This window comes from Solenopsis invicta, chromosome 9 (assembly GCF_016802725.1).
Source record: "Solenopsis invicta isolate M01_SB chromosome 9, UNIL_Sinv_3.0, whole genome shotgun sequence".
Taxonomy (NCBI): Eukaryota; Metazoa; Arthropoda; class Insecta; order Hymenoptera; family Formicidae; genus Solenopsis; species Solenopsis invicta.
This window is the reverse complement of record NC_052672.1, coordinates 14,696,368-14,714,355: the sequence shown is the minus strand read 5'-3', so window position 1 is coordinate 14,714,355 and position 17,988 is coordinate 14,696,368. Positions and strand designations below refer to the sequence as shown.

General features: G+C 35.1%; 3 protein-coding genes across 6 annotated transcripts in view; 1 reads left to right on the top strand and 2 right to left on the bottom strand.

Annotated features, from left to right (window-relative positions):
- LOC120358723 (twist-related protein 1-like) overlaps positions 1-10,088 on the top strand; it is a 142,973-nt gene extending 132,885 nt beyond the window's left edge. Inside the window, exon 4 of the mRNA XM_039453947.1 lies at positions 9,757-10,088. Coding sequence (XP_039309881.1) covers positions 9,757-9,918 — 162 coding nt within the window. The 3' untranslated portion in view covers positions 9,919-10,088. The remainder of the gene's footprint in view (positions 1-9,756) is intronic.
- The window catches only part of LOC105194444 (glutamate receptor 1), a 211,217-nt gene that overhangs the window by 46,758 nt on the left and 146,471 nt on the right, over positions 1-17,988 (bottom strand). For all 4 annotated transcript variants that reach the window (XR_005575617.1, XM_039453919.1, XM_026137208.2 and 1 more), the window contains exons 3-4: positions 17,817-17,944; positions 15,531-15,660 (exon numbers count right to left, since the gene is read on the bottom strand). Coding sequence is in view for 3 of the 4 variants with exons in the window: in XM_039453919.1 (XP_039309853.1) it covers positions 15,531-15,660; positions 17,817-17,944 (258 nt within the window). In the remaining variant the exon portion in view is untranslated. The remainder of the gene's footprint in view (positions 1-15,530; positions 15,661-17,816; positions 17,945-17,988) is intronic.
- On the bottom strand, positions 2,576-13,018 carry LOC105194443 (facilitated trehalose transporter Tret1). The gene is made up of 6 exons (XM_011159341.3): positions 11,285-13,018; positions 7,452-7,542; positions 6,994-7,362; positions 5,910-6,712; positions 5,258-5,403; positions 2,576-4,307 (listed from the first exon to the last, which is right to left on the bottom strand). The coding sequence occupies exons 2-6, from the start codon at positions 7,492-7,494 to the stop codon at positions 4,256-4,258; spliced, it is 1,413 nt and encodes a 470-aa protein (XP_011157643.1). The 5' UTR covers positions 7,495-7,542; positions 11,285-13,018; the 3' UTR covers positions 2,576-4,255.

Genomic DNA, 17,988 nt, shown 5'->3' with positions numbered 1-17,988 from the left:
TAATAAAATTTCAAGTTTAATAAAATTTCTGCTAAAATTGCTGATTTTAGCAGAACGATTTTAAATGCTATTGCAGTGTAAGATCATAAATTATATTTTATGGTTTATTAAAAATGATTCACCATACTCATTTGTATTTTAGTAAACGTAATGTTTTGTATTTCATAATAATGTAGTTAAGCAAGTTGTAATAGATCATAAAATTATTGTGACAAAAAATCGGAATGACGCAATCTAAATGTCATTTCGCAATCAAAGAATTTGGATGAATCATATTATTGTGTAAAATTATGTAATAATAATAAACGCTTGCATCAGCAGTAATTTGTTTTTGTTATTACGTGCGTTTGCTTTTGTTGTTAACAACACGCACGTATTAGATCACGCAATAATTGCATAATTTGCGAAAAGCACGCAAATATAAATTCCGCAATCAGATTTTAAATTATTCAACACTGTAATAGATATCGCATGGATATTGGAATACATTAATATTACATAAGAGATGTAATCGCCATGTGTCGCGTCTATTTATCTCGGCGTAAAGTAGCTCCAATCTTATTTCTCATTTTCCTGGTATTTTATGCAACAAAATAAGATAGTATTATTTTAAAAAAGAATTGTACTAAAACAAATCGTACATTTGCAATTTTTATTGGCAAAATTGGCACTATTACGATTAAATTTTTTTTAATTAGTGAAGATCGCATTATTTAATTTTGCAATTAGTGAAAATTATCTTAATTTTTTATGCCACGCTGAAATAATGATAATAATTCCTGGGATATATAAAGCATTTTGCGCACATTTTCGAACATTACTATATGCTATTTATATGAAGATTAATAATAAATGATTTTAATAAAACAAGAATTCTAAATCGATTTTAAACGTAATGCAATATCACGAGGAGGTATTAATATTGTGCACTATTTTGTGTCGGAAAATATTTTTACGCGGTACAGCTCGCGAAGTAACCTTTTCACAAGCATATACTTATGCACACAAGTCGCGTACGCAGCTGCAATTTAATAATAATACCATCCTGAAAAAGCATATAATTTTTTAGTTTCGCGAAGCTGTGCCATTAGCAAAAACGTTTTGCCACATGCCAAAGTGTATGTATTCTCTCTAACGTGTTCTTTCTGGAGAATTCCATTTTACTTCCTCTTCCCTCAATGCTTCGCAGTTCTTTTTTGTCTTCTTTTCTTTATTTTAAACGCGAATTTTTGCCCTAGCGTGCGCTTTTTGAATTGCGCAGCGAGAGACAAAACTCGGACGAGGAAAAGTCGTGCGCTGCAGATTAGAATCTCATTTGCAATTAAATAATGTGGAAAATAACGCGGCTGGACATACAATTTCGATTTACGTAAGCATAAATAGGAGAGACTGATCTCGGCACCTACGCGGTTTTATTCTGTTAATTTCCATCGACGTATCCTTGGCAAGGTCACGAGTGCAACTTCTTCCGCGCCTGTCAGACGGGCGCGAAATAATCGCACGGCGCGCGCTAACTTGGTATACACAGACACACACGCTGCGCGGTGTTATCGATTGGCGAAGATCGCCGCGCGCGACGGCCAAAGCGGTCGCCATTACCGGGATTGCGGGCGTCGCATTAGGTAAGATCCAGCCTGTACACATTCTCATTCGGATAATGCACCGCTAAGTGGATGCCCCGTATGTGTTGCGACTCGTGGCCTATCAATCTTGATCTCAGCTTATACGAGGGGCTGTACCCGCGATACAACGCATACTATCGAAGGATCACTCTCTCTCTCTCTCTCTCTCTCTCTCTCTCTCTCTCTCTCTCTCTCCTCTCCCCCCTCCCTCTTCATATACATACATGCTGGATACCTGTCAGTTATACATGTGTGAGTATATGCATCGGTGTGTGTGTGTGTGTGTGTGTGTGTGTGTGCGTGTGTGTGTGCGTGTGTGTGTGTAGAATGGAGCACTGATACACACGCGTACTACTAATGCACATACTTGGATTGAACGTATATCCTAACACAGGTACCAGTATGTATGGATATATATCAGTAGATATATACGCAGAACAGCCCAACAGGGTCAAGTCATACTGATGGCTCATAAGATCAGGGTATATGGAATGTACGGGGTCAATGGACAACATTTGCACCGACAGCCTTGCTCAATCCCATGGTACTCACCCTTATTATGCTTATTACGTTTACACGCTAATTCGCAATCATATAGACGCTCAAAATGAGAAGTATACATTTTATTTCTTTTTCTTCTGTGATTCATTTTGTAATTCTTCTACCTTTTCCTGTTTACACAGGTGATTTAAATAATGTCTAATTAAGACATTATTTAAATCACCTATGTAAACATAGAAGATGTAGATCCGCGCGTTAATCGCGCAAGGTGTTATTATATTAAAAACGCCAAATTAATAAAAAAAAAACAGATAGAAAAATTATATAAATTTTATTGATTTCTTTATGTTACATTTTTTACTATAAGATTACTATATTTTATAAGGTTACTATGAGTATAAAATGAATTGAAAAAATAATTATTATGAAATAAGATAATTATCTTAGAATTATTTTTACTGTATTTGCTATACATTTATTTATCTATTTATTTTTGACTCATAATAGAGTATATATTACGATGTTACAAAGACGAAATCAGTATTATTAATACTATCGATGTATATTTTTATTTCTTTTTCTGTGCAGAGATATGAGATAGTGGCTCTTACATTGAAATATTAAATCTAATCATGCTCAAATCCGCATTTGTGTATTCGGAACATACATGTTCAGACTAATACATCACACGAGAGGGTATCGGCGAATAAACAATTATACATGTGCACATATAGGCAAATGCATTTCCGCATAATTGTAAATATACGTACGAGCGATATATGTGAACGATACACATGTACAGATGTTCTGTTCGCGAGAAACGCCAACAGGCGTATGCAAGATATGTCGTCCAACGTACACGTCCTACACCAATGTCGTATACCGACACTGACGAGCCATCATCAGCGTAGCCAAGATAATCATTTACGATGAAAGAACCGATTTCGGATAGTATTGCATTTTTTTTATTGGAGGCAAACGTGACGGGTTTCTATATAAGCATAAATTGACCGAAAAATTTATAAGGCACTTTGTCATTTTAGCACTCAATCTCCTTATATTTACATGGATGAAGTGAGCAGTTTATTGAAATATTTCACATGCGTGAAAAGCAAGATATATTACAGGAGTTTGAGGTATTTTTGCTTTTGGATTTCAAAAAGTTCATTAAGTTTTAGTTGGATTGTTTCCGACATTTTTTAATAGTTTGAACTGAGAGAGAGCAAAAGAGAGAAAAAAAGAGAGAGAGAGAGCAGATTATAAGTAAGAAACTTGTTTTATTAGCGTATTTTTATTAACTGTTTGCAAAATGTTTAACGTGAAAAATAACATTTTTGAGAATTGTTGTGTGCCATAAAAACTCATTTAATTTTAATCCTATTGACTCAAAAATTTTTAGGGGATATTTACAACATATTTCTCTTTTATCCAACCTACAATCAAATATCCAATTTTTCGATTTTTTCAATGAGAAAAAATCTTGAAAAAAAAAATCGAATTTTTTTCAAAACTTTGAAAAAACGTTTTTTTGCAAAAAAGCAAACTAATTTTTTTATACATTTATACAGATTTACAAATAATTACGAAAAACATCTTTCTTAATATTTCAAAAAATTTATGAAAAACATTCATATGTATGTCAAAAAATAAATATACCAAGTTTGAAGTTTATGCTTTTATACTTAAAAAAGAAAAACTTAAAAAAGGATATAAAAATAACATCGAAAGAGAATACGTCTTTAAATGATATTTCATAATATTATAATAAGATTTGGATATTGAAATAATTATACGCTGTGTCCAGAACTATACTCGTGTTATTAAGTAAAATAGAGAATATGTGGTCACATGAATGTGATAGAGTTATTTTTTTACTTATACATTGCTAACACGAAATAGTGTTTAGCAGTACGCATAACGAGAAATATTGGACTTTAACATAAAGGATTAAAAAGTAAAGTCAACAAACTCACGTTGCAAATGTGTTTTTAATGAGAACTTAACTTGTCCGATCGAACATACGAATCTCGTCGTACACGATATCGCTACTAAATGATTCTCTTTGCGGAGTTGGAGCTTTACGATCAAACAAGACCAATGATTTTCCCTCGCGTCGTTTCTCCCTAGTGCTTTCACCAGTTCCAAATGCGATTTAACGCCATTATCGATGTTGCGATTTTGTAACTTTATATAAAACACATAAATAGAATAAATGATTAAATGGAAAAAGCTTTTGACATAAAAATGTAATAAAAGAAAAAGACTAATTGGATTTAAAATGCGATTTTAAATCCACACGTATTAACAATTGTAAATATCATTAAAAAATAAACATTTGAGTTAAATATTTCGAATTTTATTCAATTACTCGAAAAAAATTAAATTACGTAAAAGAGTATTATGTTAACGAAATAGCAGTGTGAATTAAAATTTACAGAAATGATAAAGACAATTATATGAGTATTTTGTTTTTCTTATTTTGTATGATTTTACAGAAATATCTAATTTGTTTTTATGATTTCTATAATACTACAATGTTATCTGTACTAGAATCAAATATATATATCTATATACACATATATGTATACATAGAATATAAAAATATAAGTTATCTGCATGTAAAAATATAAATTTAACATACATGTAAAAAACACATACATCTATAGAACTTTTACGCAAAGTTGAAATTTTCTTTCTCAGAATTATTTTGTGATCTATTATAACTATTTATAAATTTTATTCTCTAAATAAAATTTGCTACTTATATTCTGTATCGTGATTTTTTTTACATTAACAAATATTCTATATTTTTCTATGTTAACATTTTCTATATTTGATGGATAATTAGCTGCAATTCCGACTAATTATCCACCTGGCTGTGAATGTATAAGCGTACATTATTATAATGATAGTATATACATATTTTGGGAATGTAAATTTAACTATCATCATAATTTAATGGGAACACGTTATCTTCCTAATCTTTATATAATCAACCCTGAATACCGATATTGATAAAATTAAGTCAAGTCGTATTTCACGTGTTGTAAATGTGAACTTAACGATCTTTGGATTGCTTATAATGCCACGCCTGTTTTTTTTTGTTTTTTTTACAGTTTGTTGATATACGTTACTCTTTATCTCGCAATTCCAATTGTATCTCTTCCAAGGTTTTGCCTTCGGTCTCGGGCACAAATAGGTAAATTAATACCCATATAAGAAACGTTATCGCGGTGAACGTCCATAATGGTGCGAACGTGCCATATAACTCTTGCATGACCTACAAACACAATACAATAATTTCTGTTGTTACATTATTTCCACTACATGATATTAAACAATAGAAAAGAGACGTTTGAAAAAATTATTTCTCGTTATACTTAACGACGCGTTATGAGCCGTTCTGTTTATCAAGGGGTTCTATCTACGTTTATAGATAAAAAGCTTTTTACAAATAACTGGTGTGTTACTAAAATTGCAAATCTAGTTTTAAGAAATACTTCTTATGCAGCTCTTTTTAATATGTAATCTGATATTGATCGCTCATTAAAATCATGTAATTTGCATATTATACACCGTAATGTATTTCTTAACACTATTAAAAGTAGACTCCTTTTTGGCTGGATTATTAACCGATGTTGCATGATACCGTGCTGTATAATACTATTACGAAGCAAAGAATTCTTTTTCGGCTAAACCTCTTAACTGATCGTTGCTGTCAATAACCCGCTTACCGCGCTCTCGTCCGCGAAAACTAAATCAATTTTTACACAGACGTCAACGTACCTGATAAAACTTTACAATGGCGCTGGTGCTTACAGCGTAGTAGAGAGCATTGAGCACCGCAGCGGGTACTTTGACCTCGACGCCGAAGATCTCGCCGATGTACGCCAGCGGTATCGGATTAAGGCCGAATCCGAAGCCGAGCACGTAAATCACCACGAAGACCGTGGGCACCCACTTGAATTGGGAGACGTCGTAGCCGCTGGACTGTAGCTCGAAGAAAACGGCTATTATCGCCAGCGATATCACGCAAATCGGTGCGGCAATCAGCAGTAGCAATCTCTTGCCCGTGAAACGCACCAACGACACGCAGGCGGTGCCAGCCAAAACGATGGCGACGCCTGATAGGATGATACTGGTATTGGTCGAGATCTCGAAACCGGCCTCGTCGTATATGAATGACTGGTACACCAGTATTGGCGCTGCACCCGTTAATGTAAGGCCGCTCAATAGTATCAGAGCGATTCGAAAAGCTCTCCTGTTGTGCGTCTTGGTGAAAATCTCTTTGAACATCTCTCCGAGAGTCATCTTGCTACACTTGTCCTCGGTCTCCACAATTCTTTTGATCTCCTCGAGTTCCTCGTCTACGTTCTCCTTACCTAAGGCCCACTTGAGAGTCCTCTCCGCAGGTTCCAGTCTATTCTTCCGCGTGAGGAACACCGAGCTTTCGGGTAACCATATGAAAGTCAGCAGAAATATCACCGGCGCACACACGCTTATCATCGCCATTGCAAATCGACTGATCCACAGGCCGATTGCATAGGCAAGCAGCATCCCGATGTTGAGTAAAACAGCCATTAAAGTACCTGAAGGCCTCATTCAATGATACCTTTTAAGAATACTAACTAATCGCGAATAACGTCATCCAAGTGTGGTGTAACAACGGTTGCAAAATATATGACGTTAACAATGATCAGATCTATTAATGTAAAATTTAAAAAAATACAAACCAGAGATATCACGTTTAATATTAGTGAAGAAATAGTTAATATTTATATTAATATAACAATACGTCAGTTTATGCAGCGATAAACGTAAGACTAACACTGTACATTGGATGACGTGTCCAAAATAGCTGATATCGCACCTAAAGGACCTCTGGTCCGCTTGCTGCTGATCTCGCCAAGATACATCGGCATTACAGCGTACGTTATACCACATCCAATGCCCGCGAGGATCCGTCCGACATATATGAACGATACGGACGTGGACACTCCAATGAAGATCCACGAGATGATCTTCGGTATCGTAGTAACTAGCAAAGTTCCCTTACGTCCGATATTGTCCATCAATATGAAAGGTACCAACGAGCCGATACCAACTCCAACGTACATAAGATTCACGATCCAAGCGATTTCGTTGGTCGTCACCTCTAAAGGGTCGTTGAGGTTGAATTTCGGTATAGTCGGCGTGCTCCATCCTTCATGGAGGCCGCAATCGATGATTAAAATGCTGCCTGAGAAGCGATTATAAGTAAGAGTTTTCCAGTGGTTAGTCGCGAGAGATTAAGTCCCGACGTTGGCGCGATTCCATTTGAATACTTACATATGAATCCAATCAACGTTTGTCGAAATATACCGCGGTCCATTGCGTCGAATGTTGTTTTTCTTGTTTAATTATCGGAGTTTTGATCGTGCTATAGATTAAACAAAGCGAAAAATAATCGCTGCTACGAAAGTAGAACGCGCACAAAGAATATATAATATGATTACGATGATATCTCACATTTGCCAACGAGTTGCAATTTCTACTGATTACAAATATTTATTATGTAAATGTATATTATTGTTATGATATCGTAAATGATGAACTATAAATTTATATTTGCTTTTGAGATTTTCTTAAAGAAATTTCTTGCATAGGAGTAGTGTTATCAGCACAGTAAACAAGCGATTAAAGTTTACTTCAAGCAGCCTGTGTATACTCCGGTTTGAGGATGAACGCTAGAATGGCACGAAGGTGCAGGGGATTGAAAATACTAAATTCCATCTTTGTTAATTATCGCGATCGCGAGAGCGCACGTGGCTGATCCTTCTAATCTGGCGACACGGCCGACCTCTGAACCAAACGGAGATAACGGAGATAAAGCCAACAAGGGTACTAACTAGATTCCGCGCCACATATCTCCCAACTGAGGGTGCGATACGGTCACACGTGTAAACGGCTACGTCTGCACGCATGACCGCTGCCCGCCGCGGTCGGAGAGCACTTGCTCTTGCTTTGTGGCACGCGATGCGATGCCTCCCAAAGCGACAGTTTATGACCGGCCATACAATACACCTATTAAGAGACACAGGCTGAACCAGGCGCGTTCCTTAACATGAATTTATTGCCGTGAAATTCATACACACTTTGACGATTAGCTGTCTAAAACAGAATATGTGCCTGAGTGGCTACACCAACGTACGACTGGTTAAGAAAGATTAGCCTCATTAGTTATGAAAAAGAACAATATCTACTTCACAACTAGAGAAAGAATATCTATATCTTTTTCTACAAAATTAATAAGCGATTATTATTAGTTTGTATCAATAAAGTTTGTTTATTTGACAAAATCGATTATTTTTATTTATATTTGCATACAATAATCAATTGCAATGACAAAATTTTTAGTATATATATATCTATATAAAAATAATACAAGGTTAATGAGAATATAGTACGTTAACCGTGCGGAAACTATACTCTCATAAGTCTTGTATCATTTTTACGTTATTTGATAATTTTTAAAATGAGAATTTCAATTTTTTTATATTTATGATAAAAGTTTAATTATTTTATATAAATATAGAAATAATCACTCACTGATGCTCTTAATCTAATAAACATGCAATAGTATAAACAACCTTATGTTTGCATTCTATTTCATTTATTGCCATGTTTGATGATCATCTTTAAATAAATTAGATCAAACCTCTTTAAAAAATAAATCAGGTAAACCTCATTAGAAAATAGTTATAATTTCAAATTGTAAAGAATATCATTATTTTACCAACAAAACTATATATATATATATATATGTATGTTGGAAGGTTCAATCGCTCATACTTTTACAAATTTTCGAAAAGTTTTAGCCTATATTTTAATCACTATATGTTTATTGTTTAATTGCCGTCATTTATCATTTATTTATATTCCTGCATTTTCCTTTACTTTTTTGCGTGTATTTAAGCTTGAAACAAAAACAGTATTGATTTTAAATGTATTTTAATAGAATATATTTATTTTGTTTTTCAATAATTTTTTACTAACATTTATTAATGAGAAATTTGAACTGCCGCTTCCGGCGGTACGTGCCAAAAAAGATTCTGATGCTCTTAAAATAGAAGTGCAATAACAATAGCGCTCGTTATAACAATTAAAATTGAACTGTTTTCTTCGACTGTAAGATCTCGTATTCTATAATATTCGTCCCTCTTCGTTTCATAACAATTAGAGAAAACGCTAACACGTTGAATGTACAATGTTGCACAATATGCAACTGGCGCATAACAACGATAATTACGAAGATTTATTGCTTTAATAATACACGGGTCGTAACTACGTTAATTACATGTAATATTCAGTTCTCTTTTTTTCTCTTCATAATGATATTCGGCCGTGAGCTTAGAGCGATGAGAAATATTTCGTAAAAAAAGAAAATAAAAAGTGAAACTTGTTTGTTTGAACTGACCAGACAAAATGGTAAAGAATATTTAATTTAACTTAATCACCAAAGCGATATTTAAAATCCTCTCTGAGCGTCTGGTTCTGGAATCTGGTTCTCTCAACTTATACAGAAATCTTCGATAAAACCGGTCAAATTCTCAAAACCAGTTAGTTTACGTCCTTTTGTCTCTTGTTCAAACAGGTTGCCGAAACGATCGAAATACTCCAAGTCGTTGCATCGGCGGTTTATATCGAGACGTTTGCCGTCGTCCAGCCACTTATCATCACGGAGGTGCAAGAAGAAAGGCGCACAATTACTACCCCAAGGTCGTCACGTCCGAAGGTTCACGGTATTTCATCTTAACTACATAGTCGATGAATAGTTAATCGTAGCATCCCGAATTGAGAGACTCGCTGGCTCTCGAGTTTTGATACACATAATTATTTCCAAATAATTTCCAAATAATAAATATTTATTATTTTTATTAACGTTTTTAATATTTTTCATAATGAAAATTAACTGATTCATCGAACAAAGTTTATTAAATTATAGATTATTAATAAAGAAATGGCTTTTCAGAAATTATTCGTATGTATACTTTTAATTTTGAGCTTATAATTTTAAATAGATTCTACCTTATATTAAAATCAATGAATTAAATATTATTAAAGTGAAAATATTGTTTTAATTTGAAAATATTTGAAACACTGCAAATTAAAATGATGTTCTTCTGTATTTTTATTAAAAATCTAACAAGTTTAGAGTAGAGAGGAAACTTTTAATTGAATTTTCTTAGAAAGTAAATATCGATATATGAACGAATTATCGTATTTTCTTTAAATTGGTAATGTAAAGTAATCGGTGCTTTTCATTGTGCTGATTAAGCTATTGCTTTACCACGATGTTTCATTACTCATAGCAAATATAATAAATCATTTTGTGCGTACGCGTTCCAGGCATTCACTAACGTGAAACTCGAACGAACATCGACCCGATTAATTGACAGATATATACATAAGAGTCATTATGCGAACACGCATATTTTATCTCAATCACGTCGTTACACCTGATTTAACAATGACATGCCATTATCACGCGAGGATTTAATTCGCCTTGATCAGCGAGCTATTACTTAATCATGGAAGGTAGTTAAATGCAATCGGGAATTACTCAATCATGCTATTTGATGGATATCGAACGGGTGATATGAATTATTGGAGCAGAGTTTTCAGATAAGAGATTACAATAGCATAAATATTGTCTCTATTTATTTCCGTATCTTTAATGCTAATTCTCTTACACTAATCTAGTTTTGTGAGACAGATTTTCTTAAGCCCCATTGTCTGGCGATTAGTACTTATGATAATTTTTGTCTATAACCGCATTTGAACTAACGCATTGCGCATATATGCATAATGCATAAATTATTGAATTGCGGCATCGTCTTTCAAAGATGGAATTCTGAAATTAAGATAAATTTTACGTGTTAAAAAAACTTTTTTTTAACAACAGCTATTCACACAGCCGGCTGGTATAAATATTTCAAAATGACACTAATGACATTAATGGCAGAAGAGGACTTTCTGCAGAAAGTCCTTTTAATTATGATTCTGATTAATATATTCCACGACAAATTTGTGTATTTGGATTTGTCGTCTGATTGACTCCAAATGCAGGAGAAGTACTCGGCGAAAGTATACTCGTAGAAATAATTATATCGAGAGTTCACCTTGATAAAGCACCTGTCACTACCACGATAGTCGAGAATGAGATGCCGAGATCTCGACGCGCGTCGGCGACAACGACACCGTTGTCATTCTGAAAGACGCCGGAAAGGAAACTGAGCCTGACTCTGATACGCAGGCACGTCACTGCGATTTTAATCGAATCCCCTCTCCCGTCCCGGGACGAGGAACGACAGCGTGGCCTATAACCGCTAATTACTTTCCCGCGCTATTTCTCGCGCGCGCAAGGCTTTTTCCGTGTAGTTTTTCATATCGTTCTTCTACTCTATCAGTTAGCCGCCTTTTAGTGCCAAGCGTGCGGAACGTGCATGTGTCACGTATTTTGAAAATTGCTTCGTTCGACGGCTCGCGATTTTTTCTATTTTTTAATTTTTTATTTCATGGCGTGACAGTGTGATATAAAATAGTAGATATACCTGGAAAAACTGATATGCTCACTATTAATTTGTTCTTGTTGACTATGCTAGACTATGCTAGACTCAACTTCAGGATAAACGCAATAACACGCATATGTTTCCGCTACCACGTGTAAATGTTTGCTAATTGAAAGCGAGAATGCGATCTATAAACGTTTATTCTACGTCTACGTCATGTTTATTCAACACCTTATCTGAATGAATAGCGAGCGAGGAATGCAAATTGCATATTTTTATTCCAGTCATTATTTTACACTCAGTGATTTTCGTTAAATCTAGGAAATCTTAAGAAGGACAGACGTGGCTGGAATTACGAAATTATTTCTCAAAGACAAAAAAATTATTCACATTGAATTTCAACCTCGGGAGATAAAAACGTGAGCCTTGTTCGGGAAAAAGTTATTTTCATCCTTGAACAACGTCATAACAGGCTGTGGGTTAATTTTATGTTTAATGTGGATAACATTGAAGTGCCAAGCGTTTCTAATATACAATCGCTGAACGTACATAAATTTGCTGCTTCTAAAATTCCAGAAATAGTTATGGAAGCTGTTTCAAATGTCAAAAGCATTATTCCCGTTCAAATACCAACGATTGCTACCGCTGGTACCTAAGGCGTTGAGACTTACAAGACTGATTTAACATTTATTCTTGCCAACAGGAAAATCTAATGGAACGTAATTCGCCAAACTTTCTCTCGATCATTCGCGCAATCGGTTCTACTCCAATGCGAACGGTCGACCTGACCGCCGGCGATCCATTTTACTGGCGCAGCGACGTAATCGAGAGAAAACATCTGACGCGTCTTACTTAACTTTGAAATTACATCAATGATGTTCCTGCCTGGCGGACATTGCGTGCCAGATTGATTTAAGTTAAGGGTGCTATTGTTGTTATGCCGCGTGATTCTTAAGCACATATGTTAAGAATATTGAGAGTAATACGGAATTTTTCCAAGCACGTTGCATTCTTATGTATTCATCTCGACTTGATAATTTTCTCTCTATGTCGTAATCCGTGAAGTCTCTGAATGTTAATGTATAATCTGAATATATTAAAAAGTCTAGCACATTTCAATTACATGATGTCAATTGCTCATGACGTGTCTTTTATACATGTATTTAAAAAGCAAATTTTTACTATTTGAATAACCACACAGATCAAGATTTGATTAGTTCAAGGAATAATTGATGAAACTATAGACACGTGTCATTTAGGTGATGAATATTTAGATGTTTTCTACGAATCTATGAAGTCAGATATTTAGATACAAATATTTAATTAATAATTGATTATCATTGATGTAAATTTTTTAATTTAATTTTTATAATAAACATATAAAAAAAATTTAATTTTTGCTAATTGTTACATTTAAATTATTAAAAATAAATATAATTTTTTTATTTATGTTAACACTACATTTAAAATCATAATAATAAAATTATCTCTTCTATGCTTTCACAAAAATTTATTCATAAACTTGAAAATTTATGCACTATTAAAAATCATTTAAATTTATCAAAATTATATTGATTGTATTAAAAAAAACATTTATTAATATAATGTGTATAAAAAATAATATTAGCACTAGTGCGATAGGTGCATTCATTGAAAGTAAGAATTATTATTTAAATTTCTTTCATTACGTTTATCCATTACGAAGAAATGCGGTGTACATCATTATTAAACATTTTTAGCTACTTAAACATTTTTTAAAATTATTCTAGACTGTGGTGTAATTATTGTTGCGATATTTTTTCGTAAACTACGTTTCATTAACTTAGGTGCGCGAGGTATTACCCGCAAAGTATCAAACTGAGAAAGGCCAAGATAAGTAACAAAGAATTTACCACAAAATTCAAATGATTCTCAGAATGCTCATCTCGCTCCTTTCCTCATACCCGCCTTAATCGGGAAACGGCATGGTTAAACTACGTCAGATAGCGACAACGGGAACAGGCGAGATGAGATGAGGCGGAGGGTAGGAAGGAAAGAGGTCGTTCAGCGCGCGCGGAGACAGCACGATAGTCCCTAAAGTATATTTGCATTTGCATTCGGTAATTAAACTCCCTCCGTTTCCGCGATACTAGACTACCTCAAGCTCGTTCTTATCGGAGTTTGTCGAAGAAGAGCAATTGGTCGGCTCGAGGAATTCCAAATGGCTTTCTCGTGCCCGAGGCACGTGACCAAGTTATAACGGTCGGAAGTCAGCGAGATACAAAACTGTCTAGCGATCCGCGGTGATTAATCGTTTCGTTCAGTCAAAGTTACTCCACGTTCCATTAATTAAGTAATTAAACCGCTGTCGCTTCGCCTCCAGCATCAAGATTGACATGAGATTTCGTACGAAACAGATCGGGGAAGAGATTCTCTCTCTCTCTATCTCTCTCTCTCTCTCTCTCACTTGTTACAATTTGCGTTAGTTACCGTTCTGCCGCCGCGCCGTTTCGAGTTACGTGTGCGAAGCGTATTTGGGAGTCCGATTCGATTGCGGCAATGCCGACAATTTTTACGAAATTCTTAAAAATCAGCGTATATCCTACTTTAAAGTATTATTTGATAAATCGTAGCTTTAAAGTGTTTTTTTTAAACAGCAGAGTTGTTGAGATAACGTTTCAAATGAAATAGATATTTGAACTAATAGCAATTGTATTTTGCTGAAATGTTATGCACGTAAATCCCATAAAAAGGAAAAGCTTACGCGAAACTACTCTCTTTTTTGCGACATTATACATTTGATCATTTTTCCTCTAATGTACAAGTGCATTGACGTAAGTTGACGTTTTGCACACGCGATCACTGATATTATATAAAGATTAAATGAAATTAGTAATAGACGCAATTACATAAAGCATGTGGTACACAGAAATTCATGTCTCATTTCCTCTATTTTACGTTTAAAACCGTGAATGTCAGTCACTGAAGCATGAAATGCACACACGAATGCATATGATTTCATCCGAATCGGTTGTGAAAATGATAATTTCAACGACGGGAAAAGAAAATTTAAGTAATAAAGAAAATTGAAGTAATACAAGTAGTTAATCGACAGTGATATTTTTGTGATGTAATTCACTTTCAAGCGGCAATGCGAGGAGGCGTTAACCGTGACCATATTTCATAATCATACATCATTCCGCTCACATGCTTTCAGTGCATAATTTTAATTCACGATTCATGATTATCATCTTAGAGCGTATTTTAGACGTTCCGTAATTCGTGCTAGAATTCAAAATAAAATTCCATTTATGATTTTATGTATCGTGCAGCATAACAAAAAATATTTGCGAAGAATCAGAATACACGCGTACATAAAATACTCGCGCGTATATTAAAATGTACATACATATATCAAACAGAATTCAGAATTGTATTCTGAAATTTGAAAGTGAATTGTAAATCGACCAGAGCGAACTTTGCGAAAACATTTTCCTTCCGCACTTGTTAATTGGAGAACTCTGATTATTTGCAAAGGTGCATTATGTTTTTAACAATATTTCTCTAACGAACGCCATTTACATTATATCTTTTACATAGACATACAAAGATGTGGTCGCGGTGTCAGGTCGGATACTCGTACTCGCGTTTTTATTCCGCGCAGAAGTCGGGGAATCCACTCGATATCCCATGTCTACGATATCGGCAAAGTTGGCCACGAGAGACCGAGCCTACTTGGCAGATATAATAAAAAGAGAAATATCGCAGGGGCGGAGGCGAAAAGGCGCGAGCTGCAACGAGCGGTATGCGCCGCAGCCCGCGGCTACGCGCTGTAAAATGAGAAATGCATGAGAAAGCCGCAGGGTAAAGGACTTACCATCGTGGGAGTCATAGAGGTAGATGATTTTCTTCCAACCATAGTATCGCACCGTATCGATGATAGCGCGATGGTAATCCGGCCGCATACTTATGGCGAAGTCCAGGAGACCCGAGGAGGGTGTGAGAACCTGGATACACAATAATCCCGTGCATTTTCGGCGTGCCCGTTGTGAAATTTTCAACAGTCGTACGTCATTCGCTTGACGCACTGCCAAAATTAATACTATTTAAGGAAGGAAAGGAAGCGCTCCGTCGAAACTTTAATCTGAGTCGGTGCAATCGAGCTCCTACTACTCGTGAATTCTCTTTGAAACTTAATTCCTCGCGAATGTGCGACTGGTGCATGCGCATAGTGATTTACTACCGAAATATATGCCTTTTGATACTAATTCCAGTTGTCGACTCGGCTTTTTCTCGTAAAACATTTATGCGCTTTAGATATGCACTGCGAGATTTTCGAAGGCGGATTAAATTCTGCGAGATGTAGCAATTTAGAAATATCTTTAAAAAAAAAAAAAAAACGATTCTCTCTTTATTGATCCTTCGGATGATGTTAAAAGGAAATAAATATTGCGTTCATCATTATCGCGTTTTAAAAAATTACTCATTGTCCAGCTAATGGAAAATGATCATATTCACGTATTGAATTTCAAATGGTACCGATAACGTCTCTCTTTCTTGAGAGCGAGACAGCCGCGGCAAACGCAGTGCAGGCAAGGATCTCATGGAAATTGAAAAAGGATTTTCTCTATATAAATGGCCGTTCCTGGCGAACCGTAATTGGCCCAAAAAAAAAGAAGTAGAAAGCCGAGGCGTCGAATCAGCATTACTGCGCGATTACCATTTAAACGACATCGACGTTCGTTACGCGTACATACATATATACTTATACTACACGGAAATATATCGTGGGAAAAATACCCACACAACGGCCGAAATACTCACGAACCCGACGTTCACCCTATAGCGCGGCGCGATATCAGTTTACAACGGCGCGATAAATGCAGCCCCGCAATTCAAGCCGGCGAATAAATTTTCGGTGAGCCAATTCATTTCGAAATTCAAATTGTAATATGTATACCGTATGTATCGCATACATATTTACGTATTTGTATGGATGATCGTATCGACCAAATCCATCATCATGCACCTCGCAGCGTTGCTAATTATCAGTTGCAGCGCGAAACAAAACTATTGATTCTGTACACGACAATTATTGTCAAATTCGCGCATCGTAGCGTGTATTTCCCTTTTTTTTCTCTATGTTAAATTGATAAGTGGTACGGAAAATTTATGCATCGACTATAAGCTGTTCTTGCCATAGACATGTAACTTCAACTTGAACGCGCCAATCTCACAGCTTTTACATATAATCTCCGATGTAATTTACATTTGACAAGATTTGAAATTTAATGGGAATTATTGCGATTATGAAAAACGTTAATGTTACATACTTAAACGAATATCAAATGCGCAAAGCGCAATTCTAAATTTTATATTTTTGTTATTTATTTTAAAGTAGAACCGGTTTGTAAGATCACTCTTTCAGATTTCCTTGTACGTTCCACTTGAGAACACCCGCAAAAAAGAGATATGCGGAGTGTAAACTATAAGATTGAAAAAAGGAAAGACCCATGGAAAACAGGTTCCATGAATATAAATTAGATTCAAATAAAGCATCGATTCATTACCTTGTTCTGAGAAAACATATTGGCTGTGACTAATTGCACAATTCTATTTCGAGCGAAACAAATGATGTAAATCTCATTCTTTGAATCGATGACTGCATTGTTCCAATGAAAAACCCAGAGCAATGACGATATATTACACAAATACGAGTCATATTTAATAAGACACAATTAGATAATTACTCGTGTTGTATTACTTACTTCGATCTGATTTAATTCCAAGAAATTATTTAATATGTTGTGAATAATTAAGAGATAAAAAGTATAAGTTCATAAATTAGTTCGTGCTCTTTTGTGTAAAAACAATCATTAATCATCAAAAGGTCTAATAAGAGCGAGAATAAATAAGATGTCAATAAAATTCTATAATTAGACATTTACATAAATGAAAAACGCTGGACGTTTCGGGCTAACTTGCCCCTTATCAACATAAAATTATTTACATAATTAAAACGTTCGCGGTGCGAATGGGAACGCAATAGTTGGAACGTTGATGTGATGTCGTCCGTATAAGTATCGTCCGTAAAAAGTATAAGATTCTAAAGGTGAGCTGACTCTAATAATATAAATCTGTTAGAAGAAGATATGTAGTTTACCTTTTCGGGGAACCAGGGTGTCACGAATGGCATTTGGAAGGTGTTGCTGTATGAATGCAGCGTATCGAACGAGTCTGGACTCACGGCGCCCAGCATCGAAGACACGCCTCTACTGAACTGGCTGCAGACTGCAAAGTACAAAAGTAACGATCGCTATTATTCGAGAAGAATT

Excerpts from the sequence above, each read along its gene's own strand:
- LOC105194443 (XM_011159341.3), bottom strand. The coding sequence starts at position 7,494 with ATGGACCGCGGTATATTTCGACAAACGTTGATTGGATTCATAT. Across the intron at positions 7,363-7,451 it reads AACGTTGATTGGATTCATAT|GCAGCATTTTAATCATCGAT; the intron begins GTAAGTATTCAA and ends ATCGCTTCTCAG. Across the intron at positions 4,308-5,257 it reads TTGGAATTGCGAGATAAAGA|TTACAAAATCGCAACATCGA; the intron begins GTAACGTATATC and ends TTTTATATAAAG.